Here is a 14,894-nt window from a genome sequence, read left to right on the forward strand (position 1 = left end):
TTTTCTGTATGTAAATCCCATTTCCTTTAGGCGGTTTCTTACAGTTCGGTCACAGACGTTGACTCCAGTTTCCTCCCATTCGTTCCTCATTTGTTTTGTTGTGCATTTTCGATTTTTGAGACATATTGCTTTAAGTTTTCTGTCTTGACGCTTTGATGTCTTCCTTGGTCTACCAGTATGTTTGCCTTTAACAACCTTCCCATGTTGTTTGTATTTGGTCCAGAGTTTAGACACAGCTGACTGTGAACAACCAACATCTTTTGCAACATTGCGTGATGATTTACCCTCTTTTAAGAGTTTGATAATCCTCTCCTTTGTTTCAGTTGACATCTCTCTTGTTGGAGCCATGATTCATGTCAGTCCACTTGGTGCAACAGCTCTCCAAGGTGTGATCACTCCTTTTTAGATGCAGACTAACAAGCAGATCTGATTTGATGCAGGTGTTAGTTTTGCAGATGAAAATGTACAGGGTGATTCCATAATTTTTTCCTCAGAATTGAGTGATTCCATATTTTTTTTCCCTCTGCTTGGTCTAAAAAAGTAACCGTTACTGACTGCCACAATTTTTTTTTCCTGATTTCTTATAGTGTTTCTTAAAGCCAGAAAGTTGCCATTTGAAATGACTTTAGTTTTGTGTCATGTCTGTGAACTGCTTTTTCTTTTTTTACAAAATTAAACAACTGAATGAACATCCTCCGAGGCCGGTGATTCCATAATTATTGCAAGGGGTTGTACAAGAGTTATCAGCAGTGGTGGGCACAGCTAACCAAAAAGTTAGCTTCGATAACCGCTAATCTGCTAACTGAAAAGTTAACTTTTATAATGCTAAACCTATAAACCGCAAAACATTTTAGCAGAAGTTACAGCTAACCACTACCTTTTAGTACTGTCAGCTACTGATAACCCAGTTTTGAGTTTACGCACTGCCGAGGCTTCTGAGTAAAATCAAAAGCGATCACAAACCCGAAAACGAACAACGAGCCCGAGCTTTTGTCTTACGTAGTCAGACGGCTGTGAGCTCAGTCCTCCCTCAGCAGAAGAGAGTGGAGCGGGCCGGATGCTGTTGCCCAAAAGGAAAAAAAAGTTATTTACTTTCAACATGCAAAAAGACAGACAGTGTGGAAGGGACATGAAGCGCAACACATTTTCACTTATGGTTTTACTCATAAGCAACTAATTCCGGACAGTTTGTCGATATTAACGGTAACTGTCATTTTTACAGAGAGAAAATATCACACATATGACATATCTTTTAAAGGAATATGCTAAATTCTGAAGGTTTGAGCTTTAATAGACACAGTTGCCGAAAGAATGAAGAATAAAGCACTTATCATGTCCACATCTGTTGGCCCTGTGTGTTCAGTCAGCCCATGGGCGTGTCCAGGGAGTGGTGCGCGTGTCCTGTGAGAGGCGCACTGGAGGACAGACACTACGTAATGTGGACCAGAGCTCATGTGGGTGACGTGACTTTCAGATCAAATGCTGAGTTCCCATGATCAGACTGTCCTTTTCACATGGAGCAGCCTGCTGATGTTCGTGCTGAGCAGCCACTCCAGCCCGTGGCAAAGGCGATATGTTTTATGTATTTCTATGTGAGTACAGCAAGCGCACGCCTCATGGCATAGAGTTGTTATGTCATGTCCTTCAAAACAAGGTACATGTTCTCCAGCTGTGAGCTCCAGGTCCAGAGATTCCAACAGCAGCGGTTCGCGCGGACAAACCTACTTTTTTCGATCATCCCACAGAACAAAGTGTTACTCTCCTTTTCTGTGTTATTTGTTATGGAATTCTGTTTGTAGTTATTGTAGTAATTGTTTATATACCTGTCCTGGCTGTGGTCTCTGTGTTTGTAATGTTACACGTCGCATGCACTGAGCTGTCATTTCCTGCTGTCAGTGTGTGGCAATCAGCTGAGAGGTGCCTTGCTGTGCTCTGTGCACTCAGACGTGGCTGGCTGCCTTCATGTGATCATGTCTGTACGTACATATCAGCATTTCATGCAAGTGTGCGAAACACATGCACGCTACATGTGTTGGGGGGGGGGGGGCAACACACACGCACACGTGCGATACACATACACACCACATGTGCTGAGGGGGGAGCCAACACTCTGGCACACCACATGTGTATGGCTTGCCAACGCCACACTTGTGGGGCACTTAAGACAAATTTCACAGCCAGCTCGAACGTGGTCGTCTGCTCTTTGTTTTCATGCTGACTGCGTGATGGCACCACATTTCCTAAAGCCTGGTTCACACAGCAGGATTTTAAAACTATCTTTAGGTTTCCAAAACCTGAGAGGCCACACACGTGGAGATAAAAAAATCATAGATCTAACAGTGTTGTTTGTACAGTGTGTGGTGTTCAGCCACACGGTGAAGTCAACACACCACACACGAACAGATTTCACACACGAACATTCCCAGGTCAGACAGGAAATCTTGCAAAATATCTCGAGATTAAACGTCACTTCAGAGTAAACAAACAGACAGAGATACTTTGTGGACCATTTAAAACAGAGGGAAAAAAATGATACAAAAACAAAAGAAAATGCATTCTTTAAAGGAGTGGAGACAGCGCGACCACCACCAGACTATCTGGTAAGCCATAACAGCTGTTTTGATTTTATTTTCCACTCCGTATGTCCATCAGCTTGCTTTCTGATTGGCTACACATCACATTCAGCAGGCTGCGTGCTTGTTTGTGGTTAGAGGACACAACACGCTGCGATATCCGGCCAAGACAATCCAACAAGTTGAATATCCCAGATTTGCGATCAAAGTGCTCCTGATGTCCTTCTGAGCAGATCAGAGCGCTCACACCACACACGGCAGGAATATCTGATAAGATTATATTTATCATGATTATCATCTTTATCAAGATTATCTCATCATGATTGTTGGGGCATCCTTAAGATTGCTGGAAGGGGAAGATTGGGTCCGATATTGGCCTAATTATCTTGCCGTGTTAACCAGGCCATCCCGAGAGAGGGATCAAATGGGCACTCACAGGGCACTCTGTCTTTCGGCCGCTGTTGTGCGCAAATGGTAGTAGCAAAAGGTGTACGAGGTGTTAGAGGCGGCTCCGATTTTTCACGAATGGCATGCAATTCTTCTTTCGTGCGCTAGTCTTCTTCAATCGTGTTATCTGTGAAGGGGCTCTTACATTTTCTTACAAACCAGGAACGCATTTAAGACAACAGCATTTATTACACTACATGTCGCATGACTAGACAAAAAGATAAATAATAAGCGTACTGCAGAGTAAATTCAGTCCACACAAATGACATTTAAACACATTAATGGGGAACAAAAGAGTTTACATTTACTCTCTGTTTTACAGTCTGATGCAGCTCTCGGCTGCTCGGATTGAAAACAGCCGGAAACGCTATATCCAGCCAGTATTAATGCGTTTCTAACATTATTTATAACTAATATATAAGAAGTGAGATGAAATATAACAAAATACTGAAATATAAAGTGTGCATCATATTTAATTTTAAATTGGCTCAAATTGTGTCTCTTGCAATAGATAAAAGAATCACATTACAAAACTTGAATTTTTTTATTTTATTTTGCACCACTTTAACAAATTTCCAGCTAATTCTGAATATGCAAAAAAAAATAACTAGATCCAACTCCTGTTTAATTTCAAAACACCTGTGCCACTACTGGATTTACTTTTTTTGTTGTTGTTGTTGTTGCCTTTTTCAAATATAAAACTACATAATCTTAGACACACTTTTCAGCTCGGGACTCTGACGAGGGCGGTCGCATCTCCTCCACTCTCCCTTATCTCTCTGCTTTTAACCTTCAAGTCCCTACTTCACCAGACTTGTGAATTCCTCAAAACTATATTGGATTCTGGATCTATTGGACTACTATTGGATTAACCATGGAATTGACCAGCTGGTCTCTGAATGCTATTGACACCATTTTTTTCTATAAGAAGGTCAGGACCGGGGATCCTGCCTACCCAGATGGAATGTATCCTGCGGGCTATGTCCTCGACTCCTAGAGTTCCTGGCGTGTGGCATGCTTGGCGCCTTTCTCTGTGGAGGATGTCGAGGACCTATTCATTTTTGGTCTTATGGTAGTAGGGCTGGTACTTTTTGGCTTATGTGCTGCCCTGATCTACCGGAAAATTGGCAAGACGGCGGCATCAAGAACCACGGGCCCTCGCTTGTCCGTCATGATTAACGAGGTCGGCAAGGCAGTGCATTCTCAGACTGCGTTGACTCTTGAACTCAGTCACAAATTGGATGACACCTTGGAGCTGATGCGTGCCTTGCAGTTGAAGCTGAAGGTTTCGGAGGCCGGTGAATATTCTTAATTTAAATTAGGAATATTCTTAATTCATAATTGGGATTTGGCTGAGTGAGTGGAACTGTAAAAAGTGTTTTTCACTGCTCGGCTGCAACACTACAGGCATCAAGGTCAATTGCCCACTGTTTTTCCTTCAGAGGAATTTATCCTGGCTCTGGTGAGATTATTTGGCTCCGTTCTTATCTCAACCCACAAGGACAATAAACTGACAGACTTACACATGGACCGAAGCATGCTCCAGCCTCTCCTCTTATCACTCTTCCTGCCCCTCCCTCCCTGCGGCAGGCCTCGTCCTTTCAAGCTGGCCTGGCGGCACGACTTGACAGTTGCAGCGGCTACAAACACACTCACATTGCCCCAATTGGGATACGGACTGTTTCAAGTTTAGTGCACATAAACAATGTCAAATGTATATGTGTTGTCCTAATTCTGATGTGTGCCATTATTACGGTAAACAAGTAATAATTGTAGATCAATTGCTGTTGTATGTGGAATGTGAGTGCGGACATATCGTTGTTGTAATGACAATGATAATAAAATCTCTCTCTCTCTCTCTCTCTCTCTCTCTCTCTCTCTCTCTCTCGCTCTCTCGCTCTCTCTCTCTCCTCTCTCTCTCTCTCTCGCTCTCTCTCTCTCTCTCTCGCTCTCTCTCTCCTCTCTCTCCTCTCTCTCTCTCTCTCTGTCATTTGTGTGGGCGTTGGGACTCACAATTTCGATACCTAGTGTGTCCCAGGACTCAGTGACCAAAATGACAAATGCAAACTGTGGTTCAAAAATTGGATACAGTTTTCAAATCTGGTGCTGATGATGGCTGTAACTACTAGGTATGCCACATTTCCTCAAACTTGACAAAGATGGATCAGAACAGCATTCTGTGGAATTGCCCATTTAGAAATAAAAAAAAATTCACCCCCTTGTACAGTTGTCGTGGAGTAGGGAACCATCTGTAAACATATTTATTTCTGCTCTAAAGTTGGACATTTTAACACGGACTCCTATGGGAATGTGTTCTCTTATGGAGCCAGCCTCAAGCAGCCAGTCAAGGAACTGCAACTTTTTCTTCTTCCGGAACGCCTTCATTTGAGGCCATCGAAGTTTACCACTAGGAGTAAAGTCATGCTTGGGCACAGGCCAAAGCACTTAAGCCTAGTGTGAGTACACCCTAATTGATTACGGCAGTCGCATGGAGAAAAGTAAACAGTGTGATTACTAGGGGTGTCACAATACATGTATTTATATTGAACTGTATGATACAGAGAACTGTATGCAGAATACACGGTGCAACTCTACACAGTATGATTATACACAACGTGCGTATGTGTTTACATGTCACCAACATTTCAGCAAGCCACGCTACTGAAAAGTTTTGTGCTTATGTCCACAGACTGTCCTTCTACTCGAGTCTCATGCTCTATGCAGGAGATGTGGTCAGTTCCCTCATTGCAGGGAGGCGGGGTCATCCTGCTCTCTGTCTGAGTTGAACAGAGGGAACAGAGAACCAGCCAGTTGAACCAAGCAACTGCATTATTCCACTCTAACTTTGGAACCATAAATGGAATTGGTTTAATTTGCCCTTTTCTCCTGAAATATGAACCTAAAAGTGAAAGAGTACTGATCTGCACTTGTGTTGAGTCACTGTCCCTACATGAGATCAGTTCATTCACTCAAGTTTAGACAGACAACACCACCAACTTATGACAAAAGTTGATGTTTTATATGAATTGATTTTCATATTTTATATGAATTGTGTATAATGATTTCAGATCTGTGTTGAGTGAAGTTTTATGAGATGCCATCATTTGAGCAAAAAAAAAAAATCAAACTAAAAACGGACAAAATATTGAAGGCAGTCTGGCTCAACACAGAAATAAAAAAAAAAACCCCAAAACAAACCACTTACCGCACTGCACAGTAAATTTATCCAACATGAATGACAAGAGATGTAATCTAATTCATAAACATTTAAGGAAGAAAGTTGACATTTGCACTTTGTCTCAAGTGGCTGACGGCAGCTCTCTGCTGCTCACAGATTAAAGATACTATATAAAGATTTGAAGAATTTTCAAAAACTGAACATGTACCAAACCTCCAAACTGCCGTGTGAACTGAACCTTGATATTTGTGTAGCGTGACACCCCTAATGGTTACTTTTCTACTCTAAAAATACCCACATTGGTGTTCTCATACCCTGCTTTTGGTATTTATTCACAGGAAATGTCATCTAATAATTACAACATTGCTTGATGAAGAGTTAACAGAAGATACCCATTAACTACACCACAGAAAATATAATTTAAAACAAAATGTAATGGCATTGTCAGGTCTAGGCTTCGATAAAATAATTCTAATTAAATGTGGACTGTTTTTTTTAATCTGCCTCCACAGGGAGTGGCCTTTGCCTCTCTTTTTTTCATCCTGGTGTCTATCACCTCCTTCTGCCTGGAGACCCATGAAGCCTTCAGTGACCTTCAGAACCGGACAGAGCACGTGGTCGTGGGCAATGTCACAGAGGAGGATGAGCAATGGGAGATGGTGACCAGCCCTGTGCTCATGTTGGTGGAGGGCATCTGTGTGATCTGGTTCACCTTTGAATTCCTGGTTCGCATCATCTGCTGCCCGGATAAGGTGGCCTTCATTAAGAGTACACTCAACATCATTGACTTTGTAGCCATTTTGCCGTTCTACCTGGAAGTGGCCTTGAGCGGACTGACATCCAAAGCTGCCCACAGCGTGCTAGGCTTCCTCCGCGTGGTGCGGTTTGTTCGGATCTTCCGGATCTTCAAGTTGACACGACACTTTGTCGGCCTTCGTGTGTTGGGTCACACACTGAAGGCCAGTGTTAATGAGTTCCTCTTGCTTGTCATATTTTTGGCTCTGGGTGTGCTCATCTTTGCCACCATGGTTTACTATGCTGAACGCATCTGTGCACACCCCAGTGACCCTACTGGCTCCCGCCATACACAGTTTAAGAACATCCCCATCAGTTTTTGGTGGGCAGTGGTCACCATGACAACGTTGGGCTACGGAGACATGTATCCTGAAACATGGCTGGGCATGATTGTGGGTGCGCTGTGTGCGGTGGCCGGGGTGCTGACAATCGCCATGCCCGTCCCTGTCATTGTCAATAATTTTGGGATGTACTACTCACTAGCTATGGCCAAACAGAAGCTGCCAAAAAAGAAGAACAAGCACAACCCCAAACCAGACACTCCGATTGACTGTTCCTCATTTGCAAAGTCAGACACGAACACGCATGGAGACAGCACTCTAAGTGACACGTGTCCTCTGGCTGCTGACGAGACCATCAGCAGGAACCGCTCAGGTAAGACCATAATGTTCCTCTTTAACTCTTTAAGTATGTGGGTTTTTTTTTTTTTTTTTCAAAAAAATAAAACTGTTTATTGAATGGAAGCATTCATTATCATGATAAATGTCTAAGTGGTCTGACATAGACAGCTACTGGATTTCAAATCTTCCCGGGGCAGTCCAGTGTTTCTCTGATGCAGGACAACATTCACTCATGAAGACAGCTACGCACTGGGATCAAATTACTTCTCATGAAATCAAAACAAAATTGGATTTCCTCAAAGAAAAATATTTGTTTATGCAATATACCTCTGCCTTTGTTTGTGCACTCAGGGGAGCCTCAGTAAAAGCTTTGGCATTTGCGTTGCTCTGTTTTTGTCATTTTCTTAGACTCCAAAGAGAACGTAGATGCAAACATGGAGGAAGGATGCAGCCTGACTCAGCCGTTGTCCCCTAGTGACAAGTGGTCCCTGAAATGTCCCCTGGGGCGCGACAAGGTGAAAAAAGAAGCCACCTGCTTACTTCTGGCATCCAGTGACTTCTCATTGTCTGGAGACTCGAAAGTCCGCACTGGTAGGTTGAGTGAGGACAGTGTATGAATCTCTAGGCACTCATGATTAAATTTGATGATGATTTGATTATAAAACTATTATCCATGCATTGTGATGCATCTTTGCCGCCCCCCCCCCCCCCCCCCCCCCCCCATTTTTCTGTATGTTTTTAGTTTTTTGACTACTTGGTATATTGCTAATAAAGTTCTTTCCGATACATTCTTTCACAGCTAAGCCATATTTGCACCTGTGCTGCTCTTATTCACTGATTGGACATTCTGAACCCCTCCAACCTCCCTGCTTACGCAGCCTGTCATGTATGTGACTGGCTCAGGTATTTGGGATTAATACCACTGCAGCAAAATGAAGTTAAGACCTTGCACCTCACTGCGACAACCGGGCACACTGGCTACATGTATATGCAAAATCATGACCCCAAAGTGCAATTAAAAGGAAAATATGCATGGACAAGATGAGATGCTGAGTGCCCTGTTAATCTTTGCATAATCAACTTTATGATGTGCACAACCAGTGACTGATTGACCAGTGACCAGTAAAGGAAATTGCCTTGCTTGCCTCTACTGGTGGTTGGCTCTCACTGCGGTATTGTATCACTTCCTGTTCCGGAGCACAGCGGTGTTTTTCTGTATCTGTTAGCTGTTTAATCTGCGCAGTTAGATTGATCTAGTTATCTAGATTACGATTTGTTTCCCAGTGTAATCTTTACGTGCCTTAACTAAAGCACTCCTTCTGCTGAATCACCTCTAAATTATTTACACATTATTCACTTTGCGTGTTTTTAGGAATCCGCTAGCTCAGCGTAGCTACTAGCTCTTAGCCGATTTAGCATGGCGGCTTCTCCTGTCTCTCCCGCACTTTTCTGCTCTGGGTGTGAAATGTTTAGTTATTCCTCGGCCTCCTTTAGCAGTAAGGGTACTTGTAATAAGTGTAGCTTATTCGTAGCTTTGGAGGCCAGGCTGGGCGAATTGGAGACTCGGCTCCGCACCGTGGAAAATTCTACAGCTAGCCAGGCCCCTGTAGTCGGTGCGGACCAAGGTAGCTTAGCCGCCGTTAGTTACCCCCTGGCAGATCCCGAGCAGCCGGGAAAGCAGGCCGACTGGGTGACTGTGAGGAGGAAGCGTAGCCCTAAACAGAAGCCCTGTGTACACCGCCAACCCGTTCACATCTCTAACCGTTTTTCCCCACTCGACGACACACCCGCCGAGGATCAAACTCTGGTTATTGGCGACTCTGTTTTGCGAAATGTGAAGTTAGTGACACCAGCAACCATAGTTAATTGTCTTCCGGGGGCCAGAGCAGGCGACATTGAAGGAAATTTGAAACTGCTGGCTAAGGCTAAGCGTAAATTTGGTAAGATTGTAATTCACGTCGGCAGTAATGACACCCGGTTACGCCAATCGGAGGTCACTAAAATTAACATTAAATCGGTGTGTAACTTTGCAAAAACAATGTCGGACTCTGTAGTTTTCTCTGGGCCCCTCCCCAATCAGACCGGGAGTGACATGTTTAGCCGCATGTTCTCCTTGAATTGCTGGCTGTCTGAGTGGTGTCCAAAAAATGAGGTGGGCTTCATAGATAATTGGCAAAGCTTCTGGGGAAAACCTGGTCTTGTTAGGAGAGACGGCATCCATCCCACTTTGGATGGAGCAGCTCTCATTTCTAGAAATCTGGCCAATTTTCTTAAATCCTCCAAACCGTGACTATCCAGGGTTGGGACCAGGAAGCAGAGTTGTAGTCTTACACACCTCTCTGCAGCTTCTCTCCCCCTGCCATCCCCTCATTACCCCATCCCCATAGAGACGGTGCCTGCTCCCAGACTACCAATAACCAGCAAAAATCTATTTAAGCATAAAAATTCAAAAAGAAAAAATAATATAGCACCTTCAACTGCACCACAGACTAAAACAGTTAAATGTGGTCTATTAAACATTAGGTCTCTCTCTTCTAAGTCCCTGTTGGTAAATGATATAATAATTGATCAACATATTGATTTATTCTGCCTTACAGAAACCTGGTTACAGCAGGATGAATATGTTAGTTTAAATGAGTCAACACCCCCGAGTCACACTAACTGTCAGAATGCTCGTAGCACGGGCCGGGGCGGAGGATTAGCAGCAATCTTCCATTCCAGCTTATTAATTAATCAAAAACCCAGACAGAGCTTTAATTCATTTGAAAGCTTGACTCTTAGTCTTGTCCATCCAAATTGGAAGTCCCAAAAACCAGTTTTATTTGTTATTATCTATCGTCCACCTGGTCGTTACTGTGAGTTTCTCTGTGAATTTTCAGACCTTTTGTCTGACTTAGTGCTTAGCTCAGATAAGATAATTATAGTGGGCGATTTTAACATCCACACAGATGCTGAGAATGACAGCCTCAACACTGCATTTAATCTATTATTAGACTCTATTGGCTTTGCTCAAAAAGTAAATGAGTCCACCCACCACTTTAATCATATCTTAGATCTTGTTCTGACTTATGGTATGGAAATAGAAGACTTAACAGTATTCCCTGAAAACTCCCTTCTGTCTGATCATTTCTTAATAACATTTACATTTACTCTGATGGACTACCCAGCAGTGGGGAATAAGTTTCATTACACTAGAAGTCTTTCAGAAAGTGCTGTAACTAGGTTTAAGGAGATAATTCCTTCTTTATGTTCTCTAATGCCATATACCAACACAGTGCAGAGTAGCTACCTAAACTCTGTAAGTGAGATAGAGTATCTCGTCAATAGTTTTACATCCTCATTGAAGACAACTTTGGATGCTGTAGCTCCTCTGAAAAAGAGAGCTTTAAATCAGAAGTGCCTGACTCTGTGGTATAACTCACAAACTCGTAGCTTAAAGCAGATAACCCGTAAGTTGGAGAGGAAATGGCGTCTCACTAATTTAGAAGATCTTCACTTAGCCTGGAAAAAGAGTCTGTTGCTCTATAAAAAAGCCCTCCGTAAAGCTAGGACATCTTTCTACTCATCACTAATTTAAGAAAATAAGAACAACCCCAGGTTTCTTTTCAGCACTGTAGCCAGGCTGACAAAGAGTCAGAGCTCTATTGAGCTGAGTATTCCATTAACTTTAACTAGTAATGACTTCATGACTTTCTTTGCTAACAAAATTTTAACTATTAGAGAAAAAATTACTCATAACCATCCCAAAGACGTATCGTTATCTTTGGCTGCTTTCAGTGATGCCGGTATTTGGTTAGACTCTTTCTCTCCGATTGTTCTGTCTGAGTTATTTTCATTAGTTACTTCATCCAAACCATCAACATGTTTATTAGGCCCCATTCCTACCAGGCTGCTCAAGGAAGCCCTACCATTATTTAATGCTTCGATCTTAAATATGATCAATCTATCTTTGTTAGTTGGCTATGTACCACAGGCTTTTAAGGTGGCAGTAATTAAACCATTACTTAAAAAGCCATCACTTGCCCCAGCTATCTTAGCTAATTATAGGCCAATCTCCAACCTTCCTTTTCTCTCAAAAATTCTTGAAAGGGTAGTTGTAAAACAGCTAACTGATCATCTGCAGAGGAATGGTCTATTTGAAGAGTTTCAGTCAGGTTTTAGAATTCATCATAGTACAGAAACAGCATTAGTGAAGGTTACAAATGATCTTCTTATGGCCTCGGACAGTGGACTCATCTCTGTGCTTGTTCTGTTAGACCTCAGTGCTGCTTTTGATACTGTTGACCATAAAATTTTATTACAGAGATTAGAGCATGCCATAGGTATTAAAGGCACTGCGCTGCGGTGGTTTGAATCATATTTGTCTAATAGATTACAATTTGTTCATGTAAATGGGGAATCTTCTTCACAGACTAAAGTTAATTATGGAGTTCCACAAGGTTCTGTGCTAGGACCAATTTTATTCACTTTATACATGCTTCCCTTAGGCAGTATTAGACGGTATTGCTTAAATTTTCATTGTTACGCAGATGATACCCAGCTTTATCTATCCATGAAGCCAGAGGACACACACCAATTAGCTAAACTGCAGGATTGTCTTACAGACAAAGACATGGATGACCTCTAATTTCCTGCTTTTAAACTCAGATAAAACTGAAGTTATTGTACTTGGCCCCACAAATCTTAGAAACATGGTGTCTAACCAGATCCTTACTGTGGATGGCATTACCCTGACCTCTAGTAATACTGTGAGAAATCTTGGAGTCATTTTTGATCAGGATATGTCATTCAAAGCGCATATTAAACAAATATGTAGGACTGCTTTTTTGCATTTACGCAATATCTCTAAAATCAGAAAGGTCTTGTCTCAGAGTGATGCTGAAAAACTAATTCATGCATTTATTTCCTCTAGGCTGGACTATTGTAATTCATTATTATCAGGTTGTCCTAAAAGTTCCCTAAAAAGCCTTCAGTTAATTCAAAATACTGCAGCTAGAGTACTGACGGGGACTAGAAGGAGAGAGCATATCTCACCCATATTGGCCTCTCTTCATTGGCTTCCTGTTAATTCTAGAATAGAATTTAAAATTCTTCTTCTTACTTATAAGGTTTTGAATAATCAGGTCCCATCTTATCTTAGGGACCTCGTAGTACCATATCACCCCAATAGAGCGCTTCGCTCTCAGACTGCAGGCTTACTTGTAGTTCCTAGGGTTTGTAAGAGTAGAATGGGAGGCAGAGCCTTCAGCTTTTAGGCTCCTCTCCTGTGGAACCAGCTCCCAATTCAGATCAGGGAGACAGACACCCTCTCTACTTTTAAGATTAGGCTTAAAACTTTCCTTTTTGCTAAAGCTTATAGTTAGGGCTGGATCAGGTGACCCTGAACCATCCCTTAGTTATGCTGCTATAGATGTAGACTGCTGGGGGGTTCCCATGATGCACTGTTTCTTTCTCTTTTTGCTCTGTATGCACCACTCTGCATTTAATCATTAGTGATCGATCTCTGCTCCCTTCCACAGCATGTCTTTTTCCTGGTTCTCTCCCTCAGCCCCAACCAGTCCCAGCAGAAGACTGCCCCTCCCTGAGCCTGGTTCTGCTGGAGGTTTCTTCCTGTTAAAAGGGAGTTTTTCCTTCCCACTGTAGCCAAGTGCTTGCTCACAGGGGGTCGTTTTGACCGTTGGGGTTTTACATAATTATTGTATGGCCTTGCCTTACAATATAAAGCGCCTTGGGGCAACTGTTTGTTGTGATTTGGCGCTATATAAAAAAATTGATTGATTGATTGATTGACTGCATCGCTGCAGATGCTGCACCGATCCGTCTATCGATCTCATGCTCCATCCGTCCCTCACTTGTGAACAAGACCCCGAGATACTTAAACTCCTCCACTTGAGGCAAGGACACTCCACTGACCTGAAGAGGGCAAAGCACCTTTTTCCGGTCGAGAACCATGGCCTCGGATTTGGCGCTATATAAAAAAATTGATTGATTGATTGATTGAAAGCTTATCAAAGAAGTCACCTGGGGGTTAACAGAAAAACATCATTGTGAGTTGTGTGTATAGATCACCTGGATCTAATATGGACATATTTCAGGAGTGGACTGAGAAAACATTTACAAATAAGAGTGGAAAAAAATATTTTTATCTGTGGTGACTTCAGTATAGACCTACTTAAGGCAAAGCAAGATAAAACAACTGAGGTGTTCATAAATTTAATGTACAGTGTGACTTCATAGCCAAAAATCACCAGACCAGTAACATTCACAAATATTATAGAAAATGACAGAGTGGTCTGCTAGTAAGTGACTTCAGTGATCACTTGCCGGTTTTTGTAACTTATGATGTGAAGTGTAAAAAAAAAGAAAAAAAAAGTCAAGGATACAAATCACTCAAAATATATACGGATAAAAATAGAGGGATCGATGGACTAGACACTTAAATATGAGGCACAACATATGAAGACGATGTGAACACAGAAAACATTCCTAAACAGATTTAAGTCACTGTATGATAAAAATTGTCTAGAAAATAAACACAGTTGTAAACAAGAGCAATCAGAGATTTCTGACGTCCGTAAATCCGGATCCGCAAGACCCCGAAAATTCAGTAGAATCTTCCATGCCCTAATATCTATCTGTGGTGCAAATTTGGTGAGAATCTGTGAAGTAGTTTTGATGTAATCCTTCAAAGTCTATATAAAATGAAATCTTGATCCAGAATTTTGATCCAGAATCTAGATCCGGATCACCTCCAAAATTCAGTGGAGTCTTTCATACCCTAATGTCTATCTGTGGTGCAAATTTGGTGAGAATCCATGAAGTGGTTTTGACATAATCCTTCAAAGCCTGTATAAAGTGAAATCCTCAGCCAGAATCTGGATCCGCAAGACCCCCAAAATTCAGTGGAGTCTTCTATACCCTAACATCTATCTGTGGTGCAAATTTGTTGAGAATCCGTGCAGTAGTTTTGACGCAATCCTGCTAACAGACAGGCAAATAAATAAATAAACACAGATGATTTTCTTGGCGGACGTAATTACAACAAAATTGGGGGAGTACATGGATAACTAAGGGGTGACAAAATGCCTGCAAAAAGTAAAATACACTGTATAGAAAATTTATAAAACAAAAAGCTGTTGACGCACAAGAGAAACACAAAAAGTAGTAAAATACATTAACCAGTATTATGAGGAAATATAAAAAGGAATATTACAGGATTATTAACCGGGTGCGAGGTCTGTATGGAAAAATATCAGAGTGAGGTCTATTTTTTACAGAGGT

The 14,894-nt window shown here is 42.0% G+C and overlaps 1 protein-coding gene across 2 annotated transcripts in view; it reads left to right on the forward strand.

Moving 5' to 3' along the window:
• The window catches only part of kcnc4 (potassium voltage-gated channel, Shaw-related subfamily, member 4), a 93,627-nt gene that overhangs the window by 51,559 nt on the left and 27,174 nt on the right, over positions 1-14,894 (forward strand). For both annotated transcript variants that reach the window (XM_034172268.1, XM_034172269.1), the window contains 2 exons: positions 6,711-7,647; positions 8,022-8,204. In XM_034172268.1, the coding sequence (XP_034028159.1) occupies positions 6,711-7,647; positions 8,022-8,204 (1,120 nt within the window). The remainder of the gene's footprint in view (positions 1-6,710; positions 7,648-8,021; positions 8,205-14,894) is intronic.

The sequence above is a fragment of the Thalassophryne amazonica genome, chromosome 6 (genome assembly GCF_902500255.1).
Source record: "Thalassophryne amazonica chromosome 6, fThaAma1.1, whole genome shotgun sequence".
In the NCBI taxonomy this organism is placed as follows: Eukaryota; Metazoa; Chordata; class Actinopteri; order Batrachoidiformes; family Batrachoididae; genus Thalassophryne; species Thalassophryne amazonica.